This window comes from Carassius auratus, chromosome 27, assembly GCF_003368295.1.
Source record: "Carassius auratus strain Wakin chromosome 27, ASM336829v1, whole genome shotgun sequence".
Taxonomy (NCBI): domain Eukaryota; kingdom Metazoa; phylum Chordata; class Actinopteri; order Cypriniformes; family Cyprinidae; genus Carassius; species Carassius auratus.
The window spans coordinates 24486977-24509460 of NC_039269.1; the positions used below are offsets into that span (position 1 = coordinate 24486977).

At 40.5% G+C, this 22484-nt stretch overlaps 1 protein-coding gene across 2 annotated transcripts in view; it reads left to right on the plus strand.

Annotated features, from left to right (window-relative positions):
- The window catches only part of ak5 (adenylate kinase 5), a 113184-nt gene that overhangs the window by 65833 nt on the left and 24867 nt on the right, over positions 1–22484 (plus strand). For both annotated transcript variants that reach the window (XM_026206824.1, XM_026206825.1), the window contains exon 7: positions 6313–6403. In XM_026206824.1, coding sequence (XP_026062609.1) covers positions 6313–6403 — 91 coding nt within the window. The remainder of the gene's footprint in view (positions 1–6312; positions 6404–22484) is intronic.

The window sequence follows — 22484 nt, forward strand, 5'->3', positions numbered from 1 at the left end:
TGAAATGAACATAAGTGGCAGTTAAACACCTTTTTCACACAAATTATTTCACACATCTTAATTCTTCTCCTCTATGTGAACTTTTCACACACACTGCTTAATGTACATAATCCCACAAAAGTAATATGTGTGCTTGCATGCTCATGCACGTCAAATCATCTTGACTGTTCCCCAGCCAGCTGATTGATTTACGATGTTTCTCTTTGCACAGTATTATGTAAAGCATTCGTATAGTCTATATATTTTTCTTTTTCAGTCTATGTATAGGTAAACATTTATATATTGTATATTTATAGTCAAAATCTGTAAGTAGGTTAATTGTGTATAGGTATAGTATTATGTGAAGCATTCGTATAGTCGGTATTTTTTTAGCTAATGTATAGATAAAAATGTATGTTTATAGTCAAAATCTGTCAGTAGGTAAGTTGTGTATAGATTTATACTGTTTTACTTCATTGTTGTATGTCTGTATTTATGTAGCACCGTGGTCCTGTGAGACACAACATTTTGTTTCACTGTATGTCCTGACATGTAGTACAATGACAAAAAAGCTCAACTTGAACCTTTTTCACACAAATTTTGATTACAGGGGCAGATTTTTACATGGCGTGCTTGCTTCAGCAAATGCATTTTTATCTCACGTTTGCTTTTGTTAACAATATCGGTTAAAACTAAGGGTAGAGTTTAGTGTAAGTGTTGTGTTCATTTTAAATATGAAAGAGCATCACATTTTTAATAGCATTTCATTTCTGAATGACATAATAAAACAGTCACATTTAACTGTTTCAGAGAAATTTCAACATGCTTTTTAACACCAAACACTGTGAATTGTGATTTGAAACTGCCATTAAACATATACAGACATGTTTTGTCATGACACTTGACATGTTTTTGGCATCTGCAATGGAGATTTACAGCATGTCTTTTGCAGCGTAATATACCCTTAGCAACATATTTTTAGGTTTTACATAAATGTTGGCAGAGTCAAGTATTTCCGGGAAGCCTGGGTTGATTTTGCATAGTATTTTACTGGTGATGTCAGAAAATAAGTGCATAACATGGCTTCAAACCCCAGGATACATTCTAAGAAGTTGTTACACAAATACAACTGACATTGCAGATCTACTTTGGGAAACAGTAATGCTTGTGAAGAGTGCAGTGTATGTTTTGTAAAGTCTACAAGATGGTCAAAAGAGTAAAGTGAACATCAGTTTTAGTAGTCTGGAATAGTTTGGTCACACTGCATGATCAGCCATTTCATCTTAGGTATTATGCTCAGACCTCAGAGATATATTTGACACTTTTGAAAAGAATCGAATGTCTTTTTTTCTATCTTTCTAAGGCACACTAAGAAAATGAATACCTTGCACTGCTTTAGCACTCTGAAATGGGATTGCTCTCTCACTAAGCAGTGTTGACGCGTGTTTCAGTTGCATTTGGCTTTTTATGACTTTTTTTTTACTTTGAAACCAAACAAAAGAATGGGCACAATTACCATTAGGCTGACCTATATCAAAGACCGTTTTGGTGAGTTGCACACTTTGCAGGGTTGAATGCAAAACCTATCCTAGAGGAAAAGTCATTACCTGGAAAGTGTGGTAGAAATCTAAGCACAGTTTAAATTAAAGTTCATTCTGATAAGTATAATGAAAATTCAGTGCATGAATAATTGTATTTAATAATCAATTTTGATGACTATAGTAATGTCCAATGTGCTACAGAGACTGTCTCAGGTTACACATGTGGCGGGTTGCATAATCTGAATAGAATAGTCTTAAATATATTAGTCTTTTTTCAAGATTGGTCATTACTTTACAAAAAAGGTAGATTTATAAAATAGTAGATTGCACATTTCCAAAGAGCCTGAGACAAATTGCCTTCTAATAAGATTCATGTCTTAAGCTTATTTTTGGAAATTATCATAAATAATCTAAAAATAATGGAATCAGATCAGATTGAACAGAATTGTGCCCTAATTTAAGATTGCACGATGCATAACTGGAATCAAATCAAGTCAAATTGTTCTAACTTCTAGAACATAAAGAAAGGAATATAGAAAAAAGTGCATGAAGCTTAAGTACTGAAAAACTACCCTGCCATGTTTTCTTAGCATGTACCATGGCAAGACACTATTTATGTTATTTCGAAGTACCAGATAAATACCATGGTTTTACTGTAACATGGTACAGCCACAGTACTTTCTTAAGGCAAAAAAGCTAAACGATGTTAAAACTACATTCATCTAAAAATAGAAAGTGATAAATCAAAATAAAATAAAAATTACTGTAAGCTATACCAGTACTATGCCTATGCAGATATATTTTGGCCTGCAGTCTTTGAATCAGAAAGGTCAACAACCCCAATAAACCCAATTTTAAGAATCAACAGCTAACTATGTATCCAGTAATAATATGACAGGTACACAGTCTTCTGAAGCTCGAGGGACACTCCCACGCACTCCCTGCTAACGCCGTGGCCTGTTATAGTCTGTTGTCATGGAAACATTCAGACAAGTTAGAGGGGGTCGGCACTTTGCCTCCCCATTTCTCAAGATTTTAGATTTTTTTTGTGGTTTTGTTTTGTCACAGCGCATTACTTAGCCAAGGTTCATGAGGATTGCCTTATAAAGGTGTTTTGGTTCTCTGCATTTCAGTAGATCTGAGGTTTTGAGGTGTGTAGGGATATGTTCTGTTCTTATCCGTTTGCATGCAGTGTTTAGGAAATGAAGGGTATAGGAATAATGAGCCTGTGATAAAACCTGCTTTCATTGATGAATCACACCAAACGAATTAAGTTCCAAACAAATTAGTTTCTGCCCAAGCCTTAAATCAATTTGCTCCTGCTGTCTGTAATTTTTTATGTGTATGTGACTGTGTTGGGCCACCTGAAACGTTATACTGAAAAAGAAAAAAAAAGAAGACAGAAATTTTTTAAGTTCAAATGGAGATTTTTGCTTAAGTATCATGCTTTTCAAACTTGTCTCCTGAGAAAAAAACTCTAACACTCTCAACAACATCACACACTGTGCTCAGATTTTTTTTTCCTTAGCTAGAGACTTTTTGGTGGAAATAGTAATGTACTGGATGCCTTAATCAAAAATTATTTGCAGAAAATGTAACCCTGGAGCTTTTTTTTGCTGAAAGGCATATAAATGGCTTATGAATAAGTATTGATTATTAATGGACTAATTTGATTATTTATACATATTACAGTATTGTTCAAAATAATAGCAGTACAATGTGACTAACCAGAATAATCAAGGTTTTTCGTATATTTTTTTATTGCTACGTGGCAAACAAGTTACCAGTAGGTTCAGTAGATTCTCAGAAAACAAATGAGACCCAGCATTCATGATATGCACGCTCTTAAGGCTGTGCAATTGGGCAATTAGTTGAATTAGTTGAAAGGGGTGTGTTCAAAAAAATAGCAGTGTGGCATTCAATCACTGAGGTCATCAATTTTGTGAAGAAACAGGTGTGAATCAGGTGGCCCCTATTTAAGGATGAAGCCAACACTTGTTGAACATGCATTTGAAAGCTGAGGAAAATGGGTCGTTCAAGACATTGTTCAGAAGAACAGCGTACTTTGATTAAAAAGTTGATTAGAGAGGGGAAAACCTATAAAGAGGTGCAAAAAATGATAGGCTGTTCAGCTAAAATGATCTCCAATGCCTTAAAATGGAGAGCAAAACCAGAGAGACGTGGAAGAAAACGGAAGACAACCATCAAAATGGATAGAAGAATAACCAGAATGGCAAAGGCTCAGCCAATGATCACCTCCAGGATGATCAAAGACAGTCTGGAGTTACCTGTAAGTACTGTGACAGTTAGAAGACGTCTGTGTGAAGCTAATCTATTTTCAAGAATGCCCCGCAAAGTCCCTCTGTTAAAAAAAAAGGCATGTGCAGAAGAGGTTACAATTTGCCAAAGAACACATCAACTGGCCTAAAGAGAAATGGAGGAACATTTTGTGGACTGATGAGAGTAAAATTGTTCTTTTTGGGTCCAAGGGCCACAGGCAGTTTGTGAGACGACCCCCAAACTCTGAATTCAAGCCACAATACACCGTGAAGACAGTGAAGCATGGAGGTGCAAGCATCATGATATGGGCATGTTTCTCCTACTATGGTGTTGGGCCTATTTATCGCATACCAGGGATCATGGATCAGTTTGCATATGTTAAAATACTTGAAAAGGTCATGTTGCCCTATGCTGAAGAGGACATGCCCTTGAAATGGTTGTTTCAACAAGACAATGACCCAAAACACACTAGTAAACGGGCAAAGTCTTGGTTCCAAACCAACAAAATTAATGTTATGGAGTGGCCAGCCCAATCTCCAGACCTTAATCCAATTGAGAACTTGTGGGGTGATATCAAAAATGCTGTTTCTGAAGCAAAACCAAGAAATGTGAATGAATTGTGGAATGTTGTTAAAGAATCATGGAGTGGAATAACAGCTGAGAGGTGCCACAAGTTGGTTGACTCCATGCCACACAGATGTCAAGCAGTTTTAAAAAACTGTGGTCATAAAATAATAAATATTAGTTTACTGATTCACAGGATTGCTAAATCCCAGAAAAAAAAATGTTTGTACAAAATAGTTTTGAGTTTGTACAGTCAAAGGTAGACACTGCTATTTTTTTGAACACACCCCTTTCAACTAATTGCCCAATTGCACAGCCTTAAGAGCGTGCATATCATGAATGCTGGGTCTTGTTTGTTTTCTGACAATCTACTGAACCTACTGGTAACTTGTTTGTCACGTAGCAATAAAAAATATACTAAAAACCTTGATTATTCTGGTTAGTCACATTGTACTGCTATTATTTTGAACAATACTGTATATGGTAGAAATGTTTAGACTTTAGAGGAGAGCCATGAGAGAGATCCAGAGTCTCTGAAGAGAAAAATCTGAGCACAGTCTGTTATCTTTTTTGAGACAATCGAGGACATAAATATGAGACCACCAGAGTCTTTAGACTGGGAGAAAAATCTGAGCACAGTGTGTAAAGTTGTTGAGATGTCCTAAAGCTTTTAAGAAGACCATTGTGAGAGTTTTAGAGTTTTTGTCTCAGGAGACAAGTTTGAGAAGCAGGAGACTCAATCTAATGTTTCCATTCAATTTTAGTTGACTAACTTCTGTCTAGAAAAAAATATTTGAGATGTTAAAGAGATATTTTTTTTTTATTTTATTCTTCTTCCCTCTTAGCTTCTATGTCATTTATCCACAAAATTTCAAAGAAAGAAAATATATGCATTGCCATTTGAGGTTCTTTTATGTAGAAAGTGTTTAATTGCAAAATGATTTAACAAAGAAAACTATAACCTATATTTACCAAAAAAAATGAGCCATACAAGACGAACTTTTAATGCTAAAAAATATATCTATATATATAAAATAATCTAAAAATCTTGTTCTTGTAAGCCCTTTCTAGTGTGTTTTGGAAATGTAGTGTATATAAAATGCTGGACACTGAAGATAAATTTAAACATGCAAACTGGTAACCCTTGATATTCTAAAATGTTTAATGCTATTTAAATTATAGTTTTAGTATTTCCAATATTATTAAAAGTTTAACATTTCTCCTAATAAAAAAAAACAAAAAAACCCAGAATAAATCTTAAGACAAAGCTGATATTTCTTAAGACAAAGCTGATATTTCAATAAGACATATAAGAGAATCACCCCTTAGTATGCTGAGTGTAGAGTAACCTGTCAGAGACATTGATGTGAAGGCACAACTGCACCTCAGACAACATGGGTTCGAATCCCAGCTAAAGGTACTTTCCTGCTCCTGTTCAATTCTCACCTGTCCAATTGTTTTCTGTTACTCCTACTGTCCTGGCCATTAAAGGTGAAACCCCTCATTGCAATTAAAAATAAAGCAGCCTCTGAGCAGTAAAACATTTTTATAATGGAGTCTTGTAAGAGATTGCATTAAGACAATGAAGAGATCTTTCCATGTTTCTTACAGTTTCTCTCCCATTGTCGTTTTGGATCCTATGTTTCTTCCACCACATTTTTTCTCAAATATTTCCCATGTCTCATTTGTGTCTACTTCTATTTCTCCTAAGGAATTTTAGGAGAAACATCTGAGATGCTGTTGATCCAAAAATGTGACATGTGAGAATCTTGTCTAAGTCTCCTGAGCTTAGGAAAAGCAACCACTGAGCAATATTTTTTTTCCTCTGGGAAAACAGTTATATAATTACTTAGTAAAAAACAAAAGCATATTTAAAATGTGCAGAACAAAGTAAAATGTATTTCATCTACCCCCAATGCTCGACAAAAATGTTTTCTTGTTTATACAGCTTGATGCAGATCGAGATGAAGAGGAAGTCTTCTATGACATCAGCATGACAGTCGACAACAAACTGTACCCCACCAAAGAACCTGTGGCAGGTAGAGATATATAATTACTACTTCATTACTTTTAAAAGAGCATCATTAATTCAACATTCATTTGACAGTATGTAATTTCAGGACTAAAAAAAGATGATGTGTGTTTATCAAACCATTTCACACTGTTTCCAAGACTTCAGGATAAATTGGCCGAAGAAAAGTGTAATTGACTGAATAGAAAATTAGTCACCTGCTTTTCACAAAAATTCAGAGGAAAACTTAAGTCTGCCATCAAAATGTACTTCGGGAGCTGTTTTTTATTTTATTTTGCATGGCTCAAACTCAAATTGTCTGTACAGCAAGTTGTTTCAGAGTAGTTAAAAGGATTTAGCCTTCCCACAAATGAAAGTTTTCGGGACCGTGAATTTAATTAATCATCCTGTCAAGATTTATTCAGCCAGACAGGAAGCACACTTCACAGAACTCTTGATCTCCTGCCACCAAACAGCAACAAAGTATCCAGCGTGAATTTGATCTTCATACAAAGGTTTTTGCAGTCACTGCAATAAAGTTTCCGGTATGATATGAAAATAGACATCTGTGAGTCTCTATGTGTCGGTTACCCCTGTCGATTATTTACAAGCACTGGTTGTGCAGCAGAGCGAGAGATTTTGAATAAAGAGTTTGTGAATGAGAAAGGTTTGTGTGATAGCGAAGACATTAATGCTGGTGTCAGTCTCTTTGGGCTCTGTAACCTTGAGGAAATGGCAGACTGCCACATCGAGTTGAAGTGTTCCCTGGTGCTGCCTGGTGTGGCTGAGATCGCCCAAAGGATGCTGAGGGCTTAGATAAATTGGCTCGGGTGGAGTTGGGGCATCAGAGAAAAACAGTTTGTGAGTGTTTTAATCAAATGTTTGTCGTTCATTTGCTACGGATTTATTCATGTGAGTGTCAGGGCCAAAATGCACATTCACCCTAGATACAGTCATTTATTATTTTCATTATTTTTTTCCATTTATAAGACACTTTAATCCAAAGCGACTTACAGTGCATTCAGGTTATACATTTTTTAATCATCATGTGTGCTCCCTGGGAATTGAACACAGTGCTCTAACACTGAGCCACAGAAACTCATATTTGGTTGGCTAATTTAATTATTGAAATTTTTTTATTATTATTGATTAAAAAGTCGATTAAAAAGAGCTTTCAGTTGTTTCAGAGTTGTTTGAGACTGAACAGTTAGAGTAAAATATATATATATATATATATATATATATATATATGTATATATATATATATATTTAACTGTCATGTCATATCAAATTTTGAACAGTTGCTAATACATACAATGCTAAAACTGTCTCAATACAAAGGCCAGTTTTTAAAAATTCTTTACACAGTGATCACAACATCAGTCTATGTGGGTGAAACTGTGGATCATTTTCTTTGCTTTGGCACAAATTACTTTACATTCAGTCGCTACGTTCTTTTCTCACTTAGACAGAGCCATCACCGAAAACTCTACCTACAGGCTAATTTGCACATTTAAATTTTTTTCCCCAATACTGTTATACTGTAAAAGTTCAAAACCTAACACAAAACTGAAAATAAAAAAAAATGAATAAGACAGCAATTTGCTACATTTCTACAGTAGTTTTTTTTTTAATTGCTTAAACACATTTTCCAAACTTTGCCTTGTTTTCCAAACTTTACACTCAAATCCAAGAGTTGCCCACACAAAATGCAAAATGCCTCTTGCAAAAATAAAGCACTGCTTTCAAAATCTCAACACATCTCAAAAGCAAACATTTGCAAACCTTCGCCATAATATTAATTCCTGTTAGATTTTTGTTTGTTACATAGAGTTTTGCAAAAAGTGTTTTATGAAATTGAAAATTGAGTCAAAGGCTGAGAATCAGTGTAGCAGTTCCAGAAATTATGTGACAGGTAAAATTTTAGTTTGAACTGTAAGAAGTTGAAAAAAAAAAGTCATTTTATATTGAAATTTAAAACAAAAGTATCAAAACTTTGTAGATGTAGCTGAGCACCTACACAGTGTTTTGGACTGCAATGTGAAGATGGACCATGTGACTTGTGATTTCAAATGGTAGAAAGTTGTCATGCTTGTAGAAACCTGTTGTTAGTGTTTTTAGGTCATTGTTTCAAGTGTATTTGTTGGGTAATGATCTCTGCTATTGTTATGGAAGAATGACTTGATTTTATACACGTATGAAATGTTTTGATAGTTGAGCACAACCGAATGGAATAGAATGCAGGGGTCTCAAGATGAGATTTTCAAAGTTGAACTACTTTTAGCTTTGCATCTTAAAAGTCTGGCAATCATGATATGAGATGCTGAAAAACAACAGATTGCATGTGTAAATAGAACAGCAAAAAAAATAGTGGCCAGATGGGATGCAAAAACCTGTAATGTGTGATCGGCCCAATCAAATTTGAGTAGATTTGCATACTTTCTACTTACAAGTTCATTGCTAACAAAACCCAGCTGATCAAATACATGAAAAGCTTGTCAAAACTTGAGCCAGAGCATCTGACAGCGCAGCCAGAGATAACAGAGCCTGAACACCTCTGGACTGCTCATGATCCTACCTGTCCTTAGACCTTCTGGGAGATTTATTGTTCTTTCAACTACTGTATATGTGTACCAGCATGTGATTACCAGCAGTGAAGGTCTGTGTTAGATGAGCTGTTAGAAGCTAGAATCCTGCACATTTACAGGATGCACACTCTGAAGTCTTTATACAAAGAATACAATTGTATTCAAAATTTGCTCTTTAAAGTAATTTTACTGTGATAAAATACCTTTATTGCCTCCAAGCCTACATTTATTTGATCAAAAATATCCTGTAAAAATCCTGTCACGTGAACTTGGCATTAGATTTCACAGTCCACACTACAGAACAAAACGTGTTTTCAGATATATCCACTTCAAAAAGTTTTGACTGGACAAAAATGGCTTCTTCGTGTGGCTGAAAGCCAAATATGTCAAGAAATAGATGCATTAATGTTGACTAAAGTGACGCCTCCTGGGGGGCCAGGGGTTAGGGCCATGGCCACCCCTAGTATGACACTGGTCACCCCATTGCCCCTCCCCCCAACTAGAAAGAGTGGAGTTTTTTAGAATAATAATTTTATTTTAGAAATGAACACATATACTGAAGAAATTATATAAAAAAATAAGTATAATAAACTTATATGATTGATGTGGGCTATTATAGAATACGCTCTCAACCCCTCCCCCCTTTACGTGCTTTGCGGCGACTTCACGCACTCCCACACGTTGTTCAAATTCGACACTAGCAAGCAACATGGGAGAGGAAACTTACAATTGCCTGGTTTACTTCCAAAGTTGCTAATTTAACTTATGCACAAAATTGAAATCTCACAAAACATTTGCGAACAAGCACCATTTTCATCCAACGAGTCAAAGAGAACAAAATGGTCACTTCCTGATAAACTGCCACTATACCTCACTAAGAAAAGTAGGAGAAGCTAATGAATTTAATAATTTTAATTTATAATAAATTACTTGCACCTTGGAATGAGCAGACGAAACACGATGGATGCAGTTATTGGAGGAATTTATTTGCAAAATGAATGTCCATCTCCAATTATTCGCATTTACCCTTTTTTGCACAAGTCAAAAATCAACTCAAGCAAGCGTAAAAACTTGTTTGTGAATTAAGGCATTTGTATTCGAAATTCAGTGTTTCCATCACTCGATTCTGATGGGATAGCCTACTACAAAATGTGCATAAAAGCAGGGTGATGGAAACCCTGCTAATGTAAGTTAAAGTTAGTTTTCGTATGTTATATAAAACTTGTGTCAAACACATATACTACATTGTTTGGCTAACTTAGATTAGGTGTCAGTAAGGCAATTAGGAATTTATTTATTTCTGTTGCTCACACCTGGATTGAACGCTTTACGTTTTTGGTAGATTAATATTGTTCCATCAATTGATCTGTATATTAGTGCAGATTTGGGCAACATTTAATGCACTTAATGTCACATAGGTAGAAAAGTTTTTAGACTTTCGTGTCACACAGAGAGGCATGCATACAAACCAGTGATGTAGCGTTTGCCAACAGAAACAACTTTTATTTAGTAGATAATACATCCCGTGCTGCCCGTGAGTTCCCGATTAAGGATAGTCTTTCTCCTCATCTAACGTACTCTGTTCAGCTGAAAAAAAACATTTACTGTAACAATAGGTTAACACACACACACACACAGATATATATATATATATATATATATATATATATATAAAGATGGTGCCAGTGTGTGAGGCATGCCGTCTGCTTAGCGTTTTGTTTGTCTTTATATATATATTTCATACTTTTATTCGCCACTGTTCCTCCCTACTGGTTTATGACCGCTTTCAACTTTTGGACATTCGATATTCAATTGAACAGTTATCAAAAAATGGATCGGGAGGATTTGATTATCATTCAACCAAATGCTTGGCGAATATACCTGCCTTCCTGTGCCGTTTTCCCTGTGCTCTACCGAGGAAACGCCGAAATCGCCGGAGACGTGGGAAGCGAGGCTGAAATCAGCTAAAGCTCCAGCGGGCAGCCGATGGACGTCTGTTACTTCTGATGGAACGTGGCTGGCGGGTCTCGTGGTGATCACCAGAGCGATTGTACCGGATGATTCATCCTACGTGGTCAGTTTCTGTTTCGTTGTGCTCACCTGAGCGAGTGCGAGTGCACACATTCTGCGTGGTTGTTTGGTGGCTGTCGACCTTCCGCTGTTTCACCTCGGATATGACGCAGAAGTGTGAACTCTAACAATCTTCTACAACTTCATCATCAGCCACAACGGAGCTCAGAGCAGGTTTTATCCAAGATGGCACAGATAAATGCCCGATCACTGGTAAATAAGACCTTAATTCTAAATGACTTTCTTGTCACAAATTATTTGGACATGTTATTAACTGAGACATGGCTGATACCTGGAGATCTAATGGTCATTTGAACTCTTTCAATGGGTAGATGGCCCTTCTCATGTACAGGGCCATACACTGGATTTGGTTTTAATGCACGGACTATCTGTTTCTGACATAACAATGAGTGAATTAAATTTTTCTGATCATAAGCCTATAATTTTTTCTATACTTTTGGTCCCTGAGTCAATTCCAATGCATAAGCCAGTACATTTGTCTCGGACACTAAATTCTATTGCTATATCTAACTTTTCTCAAATGTATAAAAACATCTGTGATAGTGAATTTCTAGACAGCTCTCTTCCAAATAGTGATTTAGATGAACATTTTAACCGTTTTAACTCTACCTGTATAAGTGTCTTAGATTCTGTTGCTCCACTTAAACCTAAACGCTTAAAGAAAAAAAACTGAGCCGTGGTTGAATGAGACTGTACATAGTTTTAGACGGCTATGTAGACAGGCTGAATGAAGATGGAGAAAGCATAGACTTCAGGTGTATTACGAAGTCCTGAGAGATGCCTTATCTAATTTTCAAAATGCAGTTAAGAAGGCTAAATGTCAGTATTTTTCACAAATAACTGAAACATATAGACAAAAACCAAAGTTACTTTTTTCTACTATAAACTCTGCTCTGAATCCACCCCTTAAAGCATATCCGGTACCTTCCCACCTAAATGGTGATGATTTTCTTAGATTTTTTTTCCAATAAGATGGAAAAACATAGGCCAGGTACTGACGAAATTCAGAACAATTATGACACTGAAAACACTCAGTTTGTGCTACATCCATGCTCCTCAGTTTGTCATGAATTTGATCCTATTTCTCTTTAACATCTACAAGAAATTATAACCCATCTTAGGCCTACAATTTGTTCACTAGACATTATTCCACCTCGTAGTTTAACACAACTTTTTGACACATTAGGACCAAGTTTAATTACCATTGTAAATAAATCACTTAGCTTAGGGATCTTTCCAGCTGATCTAAAAAATGCCTTAATACTTCCATCAATCAAGAAACCAGATCTTGATCTGGCTGTTTTGAATAATTATGGGCCTATCTGTAATTTGCCTTTTATTTCAGAAATTCTAGAAAAAGTTGTATCAAATCAACTACATTCCTATTTAAATTCCCATGCTATATATGAGAAGTTTCAATCTGGCTTTCGAGCACTCCACAGTACCGAATCACTACTACTGAAAGTTTTTAATGACATCTATCTGACAACAGATGCTGGATATTCTCTGCTTTTGATATGGTGGACCATGATATTCCTTTGTCGAGACTCGAATATGATGTGGGGCTGAAAGGAACATTATTAAATTGGTTTAGTTCATATTTATGCGGTCAAAGATTCTTTGTCCGTTTTGGCTCCTCTATGTCCTCTGTTGCTCACCTTCGATGGGGAGTCCCTCAGGGCTCAATCCTGGCCCCTACACTCTTTTCCCTATATATGCTCCCTCTGGGAAACACAGAGGTTATCGTTCCTTTGCCATTGCGGGCCCGACACTATGGAATAGCTTGCCTAAATCATGTTCGCTCTGCACCTGACATGTCAGTTTTCAAGTCACGCTTGAAAACACACTTTTATTCAATTGCTTTTAATAACTTGTAACTTGTGTTTTTTTTTATGGCTCTGTTTGTCGTGTGATTGTCATGATACAAGAAGCACGGGAGAGATCCAAATGCAGGTAAAAGGTTTATTGAGGGGCAATCCAAAAAGCATAAACAGTCCAGGCAGTGTCAAAACCAGAAAATCCAAAATCAAAAACAAAACAAGAACACATGGGAAGAGTAAACTCTGGGAGGTATCATTCATACGACAAGGACTCTGTGACAAAGACTCAGACAGACCGGGTATAAATACACAGAAGGATAATAGGGAAACTGGAGACAGGTGGGGGAACAATCAATTAACTAAAACAAGGAGGAAGGTGACCAAATAAGGGAACAGGAAGTGATAAGGTGACAGACACCGTGGGAAACAGAGGACACCTAGTGGACAACCAGGGAACACAACCCAGACACTGTGACAGAACCCCCCCGCTACGGAGCGGCTTCCAGACGCTCCACGATAGACAACACAGAGACCAGGAGGGAGGCGGACAGGTGGAGGCTCAGGGGGAGGGACGGAGGGTCAGACTAACAGAGGGGAACAGAGATAGGAGTGAAGACACAAAACAAAAAAACAAACAGTTACATGAAGCCCCCCCAGGGCGGAGCAGAAGTCCACCATGTCCGTGTGGTCAGAGCGGAAGTCCCCCAGGGCGGAGCAGAAGACCACCACGTCCTCGTGGTCGATGTCGGAGTCCCCCAGGGCGGAGTAGAAAGCCACCCAGTGACTTGACTTGCTGAAAGTTCAACGGTGACCCGCCTTGTCTCTGGAAGGTCCCCGGTGACTAGCCCTGACTCTGGAAGGTCATCGGTGACTAGCTCTGACTCTGGAGGGTCATCGGTGACTGGCCCTGACTCTGAAAGGTCATCGGTGACTGGCCCTGACTCTGGAGGGTCATCGGTGACTAGCCCTGACTCTGGAGGATCCACTGGAACCTGACTCGACTCTGGAGAGCCCACTGGAACCTGACTCTACTCTGGAGGGTCCACTGGAACCTGACTCGACTCTGGAGGGTCCACCGGAACCTGACTCGACTCTGGAGGCTCCACCGGAACCTGACTCGACTCTGGAGGGTCCACCGGAACCTGACTCGACTCTGGAGGATCCACCGGAACCTGACTCGACTCTGGAGAGTCCACCGGAACCTGACTCGACTCTGGAAGGTCAACAGGAACTAGCCCTGACTCTGGATGGTCAACGGTAAGTAACCCTGACTCTGGAAGGTCGATGGTGGCTAACCCTAACTATGGAACATGAACACCTGACTCGACTCAAGAGGGTCAACCGGGAACTGACTCAACTCTGGAAAGTCAATGGGCACCTGACTTGACTTTGGACTGCTTGTAGATACATGAGACACCTCGGCTTCGGGCACCGCCTCTGGAACAGCCTCGGGCACCGCCTCGGTAACGGCCTCGGGCACCGCCTCGGCCTCCGGAACAGCATCGGGCACCGCCTCGGCCTCCAGAATGGCAACGGACTCTGCCTCGGCATCGGGCACCACCTCGGCCTCCGGAACAGCATCGGCACCGCCTCGGCCTCCGGAACAGCAACGGACACTGCCTCGGGAGTGGCTTCGGGCACCGCCTCGCCCTCTGGAACAGCATCGGGCACCGCCTCGGCCTCCGGAACAGCATTGGTCACCGCCTCGGGGACGGCGGCAGCCTGCTCGGGAACGTCCTCCTGGACGCAGTGGACCGCTCGGGAACGTCTTCCGGGACGACAGCGGGCTGCTCGGGAATGTCTTCCGGGCTTTGAGGAACGGTAGACGCCTTTCTCCTCCTCCTCCGCCCTCTATGATGGTGAGTCAGTGGCACCTTGACAGACTCAGGCGTTGAATCAGCCATCTTGTCTGGCAACACAGGTGTAGATTCGGCCATCCTGTGCAATGGTGCTGGGCTGGCGGCCATGTTGTGCTGTGGCGCTGGGCTGGCGGCCATCTTGTGCTGTGGCTCTGAGCTGGCGGCCATCTTGTGCTGTGGCGCTGTGTTGGTGGCCATTTTGTGCTGTGGCGCTGGGCTGGCAGCCATCTTGTGCTGTGGCGATGGGTTGGCGGCCATCTTGTGCTGAGGCGCTGGCTCAGCAGCCATGATGTGAACCGTCTTGGGAATCTCTAGGATCTTTGATAGCCTCTCGAAGTAATCGAGAAAGGTGTCAGTGGCCATCTTGGGCGTTGGTGCTGAGCTGGCAGCCATCTTGCACTGTGGGGTGAAGCTGACGTCCATCTTGCTTCGTGGTGCGGGGTTGGTGACCATGCACCGCAGCGGCGCTGGGTTGGCGGCCATCATGGGCAGTGTCGCTGACTATCCCCTTCTGCCCTGGTGAGATGGCGGCTCTGGTCCCTCCCACGTGAGCCCCGAGTCGAAGGGGGGCCATGGTGGAGAGCGATGCTGAGCTTCCTCTCGCCCACCTCCTCCTCGGCGACCTCCTCCCTCAAAGCGATCGCTTCTCTCCCACTCGGTGGCTAGGGAAGAAGCGTTAACCGACATACCGCTGGATCTCTGCATGACGGAGTCATAAAAACAAAACAAGAACACACGGGAAGAGCAGACTCTGGGAGGTATCATTCATACGACAAGGACTCCGTGACAAAGACTCAGACAGACCGGATATTAAATACAAAGAAGGATAATAGGGAAACTGGAGACAGGTGGGGGAACAATCAATTAACTAAAACAAGGAGGAAGGTGACCAAATAAGGGAACAGGAAGTGATAAGATGATAGACACCGTGGGAACGGAGGACACCTAGTGGACAACCAGGGAACACAACCCAGACACTGTGACAGTGATATTTTATTGTTTTGTAAAGCACATTGGTCAGCTTGTCTGTATAAATGGAGCTATATAAATACATTTTGGCTTGACTTGACTAGGTTTGATAAAATTATGCTTTAGACATCTATACATTTTGTGTACTATTACTTCAAATAAATATGAGGGTACTTGCAGTTGAATTTCAGAACGAAATTTTTTTTCTATTTTGCTTTATACAGAAAATAATAATACTGAAGTATTGAAGCTATATCTTGTTATGCCCACATAAAAAAATTATTAGTAACGGCAAAAAATATTGTCTGCCATTGGATTAGGCATGCAACATGTATTGTGAAGATTTTGGCTCACATTTAACAAAAACCCACCAACTCACAAATTAGAATATGGTGACATACCAATCAGCTAATCAACTCAAAACACCCGCAAAGGTTTCCTGAGCCTTAAAAAGTTTGGTTCACTAAGCTACACAGTAGGGGGAAGAATGGTGATCTGCCAGTTATCCAGAGGACAATCATTGACACCCTTCACAAGGAGGGTAAGCCACAAACATTCATTGCCAAACAAACTAACTGTTCACAGAGTGCTGTATCCAAGCATGTTAACAGAAGGTTGAGTGCAAGGAAAAAGTGTGGAAGAAAAAGATGCACTACAAACCAAGAGCACCTCTACCTCTTGAGGATTGTCAAGAAAAATCAATTCAAGAATTTGAGTGAACTTCACAAGGAATGGACTGAGGCTGGGGTCAAGGCATACAGACATGTCAAGGAATTTGGCTACAGTTGTCGTATTTCTCTTGAAACACAGACAACATCAGAGGCGTCTTAACTGGACTAAGGAGAAGAAGAACTGGACTGTTGCCCAGTGGTCCAAAGTCCTCTTTTCAGATAAGAGCAAGTTTTATATTACATTTGGAAACCATGGTCCTATAGTCTGGAGGAAGGGTGGATAAGCTCATAGCCCAAGTTGCTTGAAGTCCAGTGTTAAGTTTCCACAGTCTGTGATGAATTGGGGTGCAATGTCATCTGCTGGGGTTGGTCTATTGTGTTTTTTGAAAACCAAAGTCACTATTCCCGTTTACAAAAATATTTTGGAGCATTTCATGCTTCCTTCTTTTTGAAGATGCTGATTTCCTTTTCCAGCAAGATTTGCCATTTGCCAACACTGCCAAAAGCACAAAAAATGTTTTTAAATAACCATGGTGTTGGTGTGCTTGACTGGCCAGCAAACTCACCAGACCTGAACCCCATAGAGAATCTGGAAAAGAGAAAAAGAGGAAAAGAGGAAAAGAGGAAAATGGGAAACAAGAGACCAAAAAAATGCAGATGAGCTGAAGGTCACTGTCAAAGAAACCTGGGCTTCCATACCAGTGCCACAAACTGATCACCTCAATGCCACACTGAATTGAGGCAGTAATTAAAGCAAAAGGAGCCCCTACCATGTATTTGAGTACATGTACAGTAAATTAACATACTTTCCAGAAGGCCAACAATTCACTTTTTTTTTCTTATGAAGTTTTCTTATTTGTTGAGAATTGGTAGGTTTTTGTTAAATGTGAGACAAAATCATCACAAAAAAGAACCAAAGCCTTAAAATACTTCAGTCTGTGAGCACTGAGTTTATTTAATACATGAGTTTCACAATTTGAGTTGAATTACTGAAATAAATGAACTTTCCACAACATTCTAATTTATTGAGATGCACCTGTATTTGAAATTGGACTTTACTAAACAAATGTATGACTTTACTGTCACTTTTGATTAATTTAATGCATTCTTGCCGCATAATGAATGTTTTAAACTTCTGTATGTCCAATATTTTTCTTAAAACATGAGAAAGAAGATTTTTCATGGATACTGTCCATTTTGGTGAATGTAACAATTTGAAATACATTTAACACATTACACTGACAGTGCATAATTACAATGGCAGTGTTAATTACATGCCATCACACTTGTGGGATTCAGTAGGAAACCAGGGCAACTTCTAATTTTATTGTATCAGAGGCTGATGAGGCTCGGTCAAGCTTAAGCCGTTGGCTTTATGGACTGGGTCTGTGGTCTGTGGTGTTTGCCGATCAAATCGAGCAGAGGTTAATTACAGCTCCAACCTCCTGCCATGTTAACTCTGCTGCTAATGTTTCTAGTGTCATTATCCATTTCACGCTGACTGATCTGAGGCCTCTTTTTTTCATCTGAAAACCCACTGTTCTATGGATTGGATGGAACTATGATATTTATAAAAGAAGTCCAATGGTAATCCATTTGAAAGCTTTAAATCAAACCATCCCTTAGATATGTCACGGTGTGCATTTGGCCATTATTAATCTGTAACTCAGGCTATCTGCTGTAGAAATGTGTTCATGTCAGATTTTATGTTTCTTCACCAAGTCTTATTAAATATGGTGTGCCACTTAATGAAGTGTGAAGAGAAAGTCTTAGGTTACATGGTTCCCTGAGAAGGGAACGAGAAAACTGCGTACTCTAGGGGGCACTATGGGGAATGCATTGATATGACCTATGTCTGAAGCATGCATTTAAAACAGCAACACTTTGGCCAGCGACAGCCTATGACATTATTATCGTTGTGACCATAGTATAAAGGGGAGCTGGAAGAACACGTAATCCACTTCTTCATCTGAAGCTAGTGTCTGTAGCATGGCAAGGAAACTAGAGGACGCAGTTCAAATTTCTCTTGAAAGGGAACAGTATACCCACTTCACCAAGCTGAGGGGAGTGCATGCTAAGCACAAAGGCTGTCACTATGTACCAACTCTACCCAAGCTTAAAAGGTTAGTTCACCCGAGAATGGAAATTTGTCCATCTTCTACTCACTCTCGAAGCATTCTAGGTGTATGTGACTTTACTCTTTCAGAATAATCTAATTGAAGTTATATTAGAAATTGTCCTTATATTAAAAATCGTCTCCGTTCCCTCCTTCAGAGAACAAAGGTTACCATACTGACCAAGATGTTCCCTTTCAGTCGGTCACTCTCTATGTCATGTCAGTGATGGATAAAATTGGGATCCCTATCAAATTGCCATGGGTGCTACCCCTTCCTGTGCCCTGTGCGAGCAGCCTGCACCCCTATTTGGTGTAGTCCAGGGCTCGGAACATGTAGTTCCACTCAACATTGTCAAAGCACTACCTCACTGGGTGAGATTGGATAACACTGGGAAAACGTACCCGTTCTGCTTGGCACAGGGATGCTGCGGAAGCCCCATCCTTCCCGAAGGAGTTCTAGGGAGCATTGAGGTGAATTTGAGGTGATTAAAACCCTCTTGGGAAGGCAGAAGTCTGCCGGGGAAACACGGGCTCTAAGGCTATAGCGTGGACTATACACATACGAGTACCACTTAGATCTCAATATGGAACTTGGCCTTCCATGGTTGTCACGGATTCATCATGAAGGCCTGGCGCCGGATGTTCCGCTGCATCCAGCTGCCTAGGGTGATGGAGGATCTCAACAGGGTCTATAGTACAGACACTCTGGAGCAGTTTAAACAAGCCGACACTAACCGAGGCTTCTCAGTGCCACTACCTGTTTGAGGTGAGAGCAGAGGAGGATACTGGCTCTACACAAAGGCTATAGAAACTAGTGAACGTGTTAGGGGTCGCCCAGCCCACAGCTCTACAAATATCTCTCACCGAGGCCCCATGAGCCAGCACCCAGGAGGATGCAACACTTCTAGTTGAGCTCCCAACCTGTACAGGGAGGGCACACCCTGTGCCTGAAAAGCCAGGGTTTAGGCATCCAAAATCCTGTGGGCCATCCTCTGCTTAGAGACAGCATTCACCTTCTGCAACCTCCATAACAGACAAAGAGCTGGTCTGAGGTCCTGAAGCTTTGTGTCCGGTCTACGTAGCATCTTAATGCTCGGACGGGACAGAACAAAGCCAGGGCTGGATCTGCCTCCTCCAGGGGCAGCACTTGCAGGTTCACCACTTGGTCTTTGAAATGTGTAGTGAGAACCTTGGGCACGTAGCTGGGCAGGGGCCTCAAGATTACCTGGGAGTCAGCCGGCCCAAACTCTAGGCATGAATCGTTGACCGAAAATGCATGCAGGTCCCCTACACTCTTGATGGAGGCCAGTGCAAGCAGATTTTTCAATGAAAGGACCTTTAGCTCAACTGAATGCAAAGGCTTGAATGGGCCCTGCTGTAGTGGTCTTAACACTAGAGTCAGGTCCCAAGAGGGTATAGAGGGGGGCCGGGAAGGATTTAACCTCCTGGCCCCTCTAAGGAACCTTATAATGAGGTCATGCTTACCTAAAGTCTTCCCATTCATGGGGTCATGGTACGCAGCAATAGCGGCAACATTGACTTTGAGGGAGACAGCCTTCACTCCGGCACCTGCTGCAGAAAGGAAAGCATGACCGCAATCAAGCATCTTCGGGGGTCTTCTCAGTGAGAAAAATACCACTCGACGAACAGGTTCCACTTCAAGGCATAAGCATGTCTCGTAGACACTAGCCACTAGCAAGTCTTTCTCCTCATCCTCCCGGATTTTGCACAGTGTCTCGACAGAGGTAGCGAAAGGCTCAAAAGGTGAAACTGGAGCATCGAGGAGAAAGCTCTTCTCTTTTTTCCCAATATCTGTCAGGGTCAACCACAGATGTCTCTCTGTTACCACCATGGCCTGCCTATAGCAGTGACAGCCTGCTTAGTGGCACAGAGAGCAAGTTCTGTGGCGTGGCACAGCTCAACTACCTCCTCAGGGGAAAAGCCCTGAACCCTATCAAGGTCTTTTAGCAAACAGCCTGTCAACTGAAGCACCGCCATCATTTACAACGAAGTGACAGCTGGACCTCCTGCGTATGTCATTTAAGTGATATGTATCCTGAAGGGGCTTAGATAGCAAGGAGGAAGCCTTAAGAGAGGATGTCTCACCAACTGAGAAATAGCTAGGTAGCGTCTCTTCTATAAGGTGCATTCTCTCATAGTCGCTTTCACGCATACCCTCAATGTTGGCATAACTCGTATGCTGGTACCTATGGATGCAGGAGGAAAACGGCCTCTCTGCTCGTAGTGGATGCAGATTGCCCCCTTGAGAACATTGCGTGTGTGTTCTTCGCCCAAATGATTGACGCAGAGATTGTGCGTGTCATCAGGTGTCAAATAGTGAGGACACAGATCCACATACCTCTTAAACGTCTTGCTAATGCTTGCCATGAAAAAGATGGTTATTAACACTGAAATGCACGCTTCAAACAAAACAGTCACTGAAGAGGATGACTTGTTCTTTCGGCACCCCTTTATACTCGGTCGCACTGGTAGTTACATCATAGGCTATCGCTGGCCAATGTTGTTTTGAATGTATTCTTCAGACACAGGTCACATTCGGCATAGCACCCCTAGAGGAAAGGGATCAGAAAATTTGAACAGCATTTATTTGAATAAAAACATTTATTTACCAAATTTGAATGTCTTTAATTACATTTTATATAAAAGGTGAATATACAGTATTGTTCAAAATAATAGCAGTACAATGTGACTAACCAGAATAATCAAGGTTTTTCGTATATTTTTTTATTGCTACGTGGCAAACAAGTTACCAGTAGGTTCAGTAGATTCTCAGAAAACAAATGAGACCCAGCATTCATGATATGCACGCTCTTAAGGCTGTGCAATTGGGCAATTAGTTGAATTAGTTGAAAGGGGTGTGTTCAAAAAAATAGCAGTGTGGCATTCAATCACTGAGGTCATCAATTTTGTGAAGAAACAGGTGTGAATCAGGTGGCCCCTATTTAAGGATGAAGCCAACACTTGTTGAACATGCATTTGAAAGCTGAGGAAAATGGGTCGTTCAAGACATTGTTCAGAAGAACAGCGTACTTTGATTAAAAAGTTGATTAGAGAGGGGAAAACCTATAAAGAGGTGCAAAAAATGATAGGCTGTTCAGCTAAAATGATCTCCAATGCCTTAAAATGGAGAGCAAAACCAGAGAGACGTGGAAGAAAACGGAAGACAACCATCAAAATGGATAGAAGAATAACCAGAATGGCAAAGGCTCAGCCAATGATCACCTCCAGGATGATCAAAGACAGTCTGGAGTTACCTGTAAGTACTGTGACAGTTAGAAGACGTCTGTGTGAAGCTAATCTATTTTCAAGAATCCCCCGCAAAGTCCCTCTGGTAAAAAAAAGGCATGTGCAGAAGAGGTTACAATTTGCCAAAGAACACATCAACTGGCCTAAAGAGAAATGGAGGAACATTTTGTGGACTGATGAGAGTAAAATTGTTCTTTTTGGGTCCAAGGGCCACAGGCAGTTTGTGAGACGACCCCCAAACTCTGAATTCAAGCCACAGTACACCGTGAAGACAGTGAAGCATGGAGGTGCAAGCATCATGATATGGGCATGTTTCTCCTACTATGGTGTTGGGCCTATTTATCGCATACCAGGGATCATGGATCAGTTTGCATATGTTAAAATACTTGAAGAGGTCATGTTGCCCTATGCTGAAGAGGACATGCCCTTGAAATGGTTGTTTCAACAAGACAATGACCCAAAACACACTAGTAAACGGGCAAAGTCTTGGTTCCAAACCAACTAAATTAATGTTATGGAGTGGCCAGCCCAATCTCCAGACCTTAATCCAATTGAGAATTTGTGGGGTGATATCAAAAATGCTGTTTCTGAAGCAAAACCAAGAAATGTGAATGAATTGTGGAATGTTGTTAAAGAATCATGGAGTGGAATAACAGCTGAGAGGTGCCACAAGTTGGTTGACTCCATACCACACAGATGTCAAGCAGTTTTAAAAAACTGTGGTCATA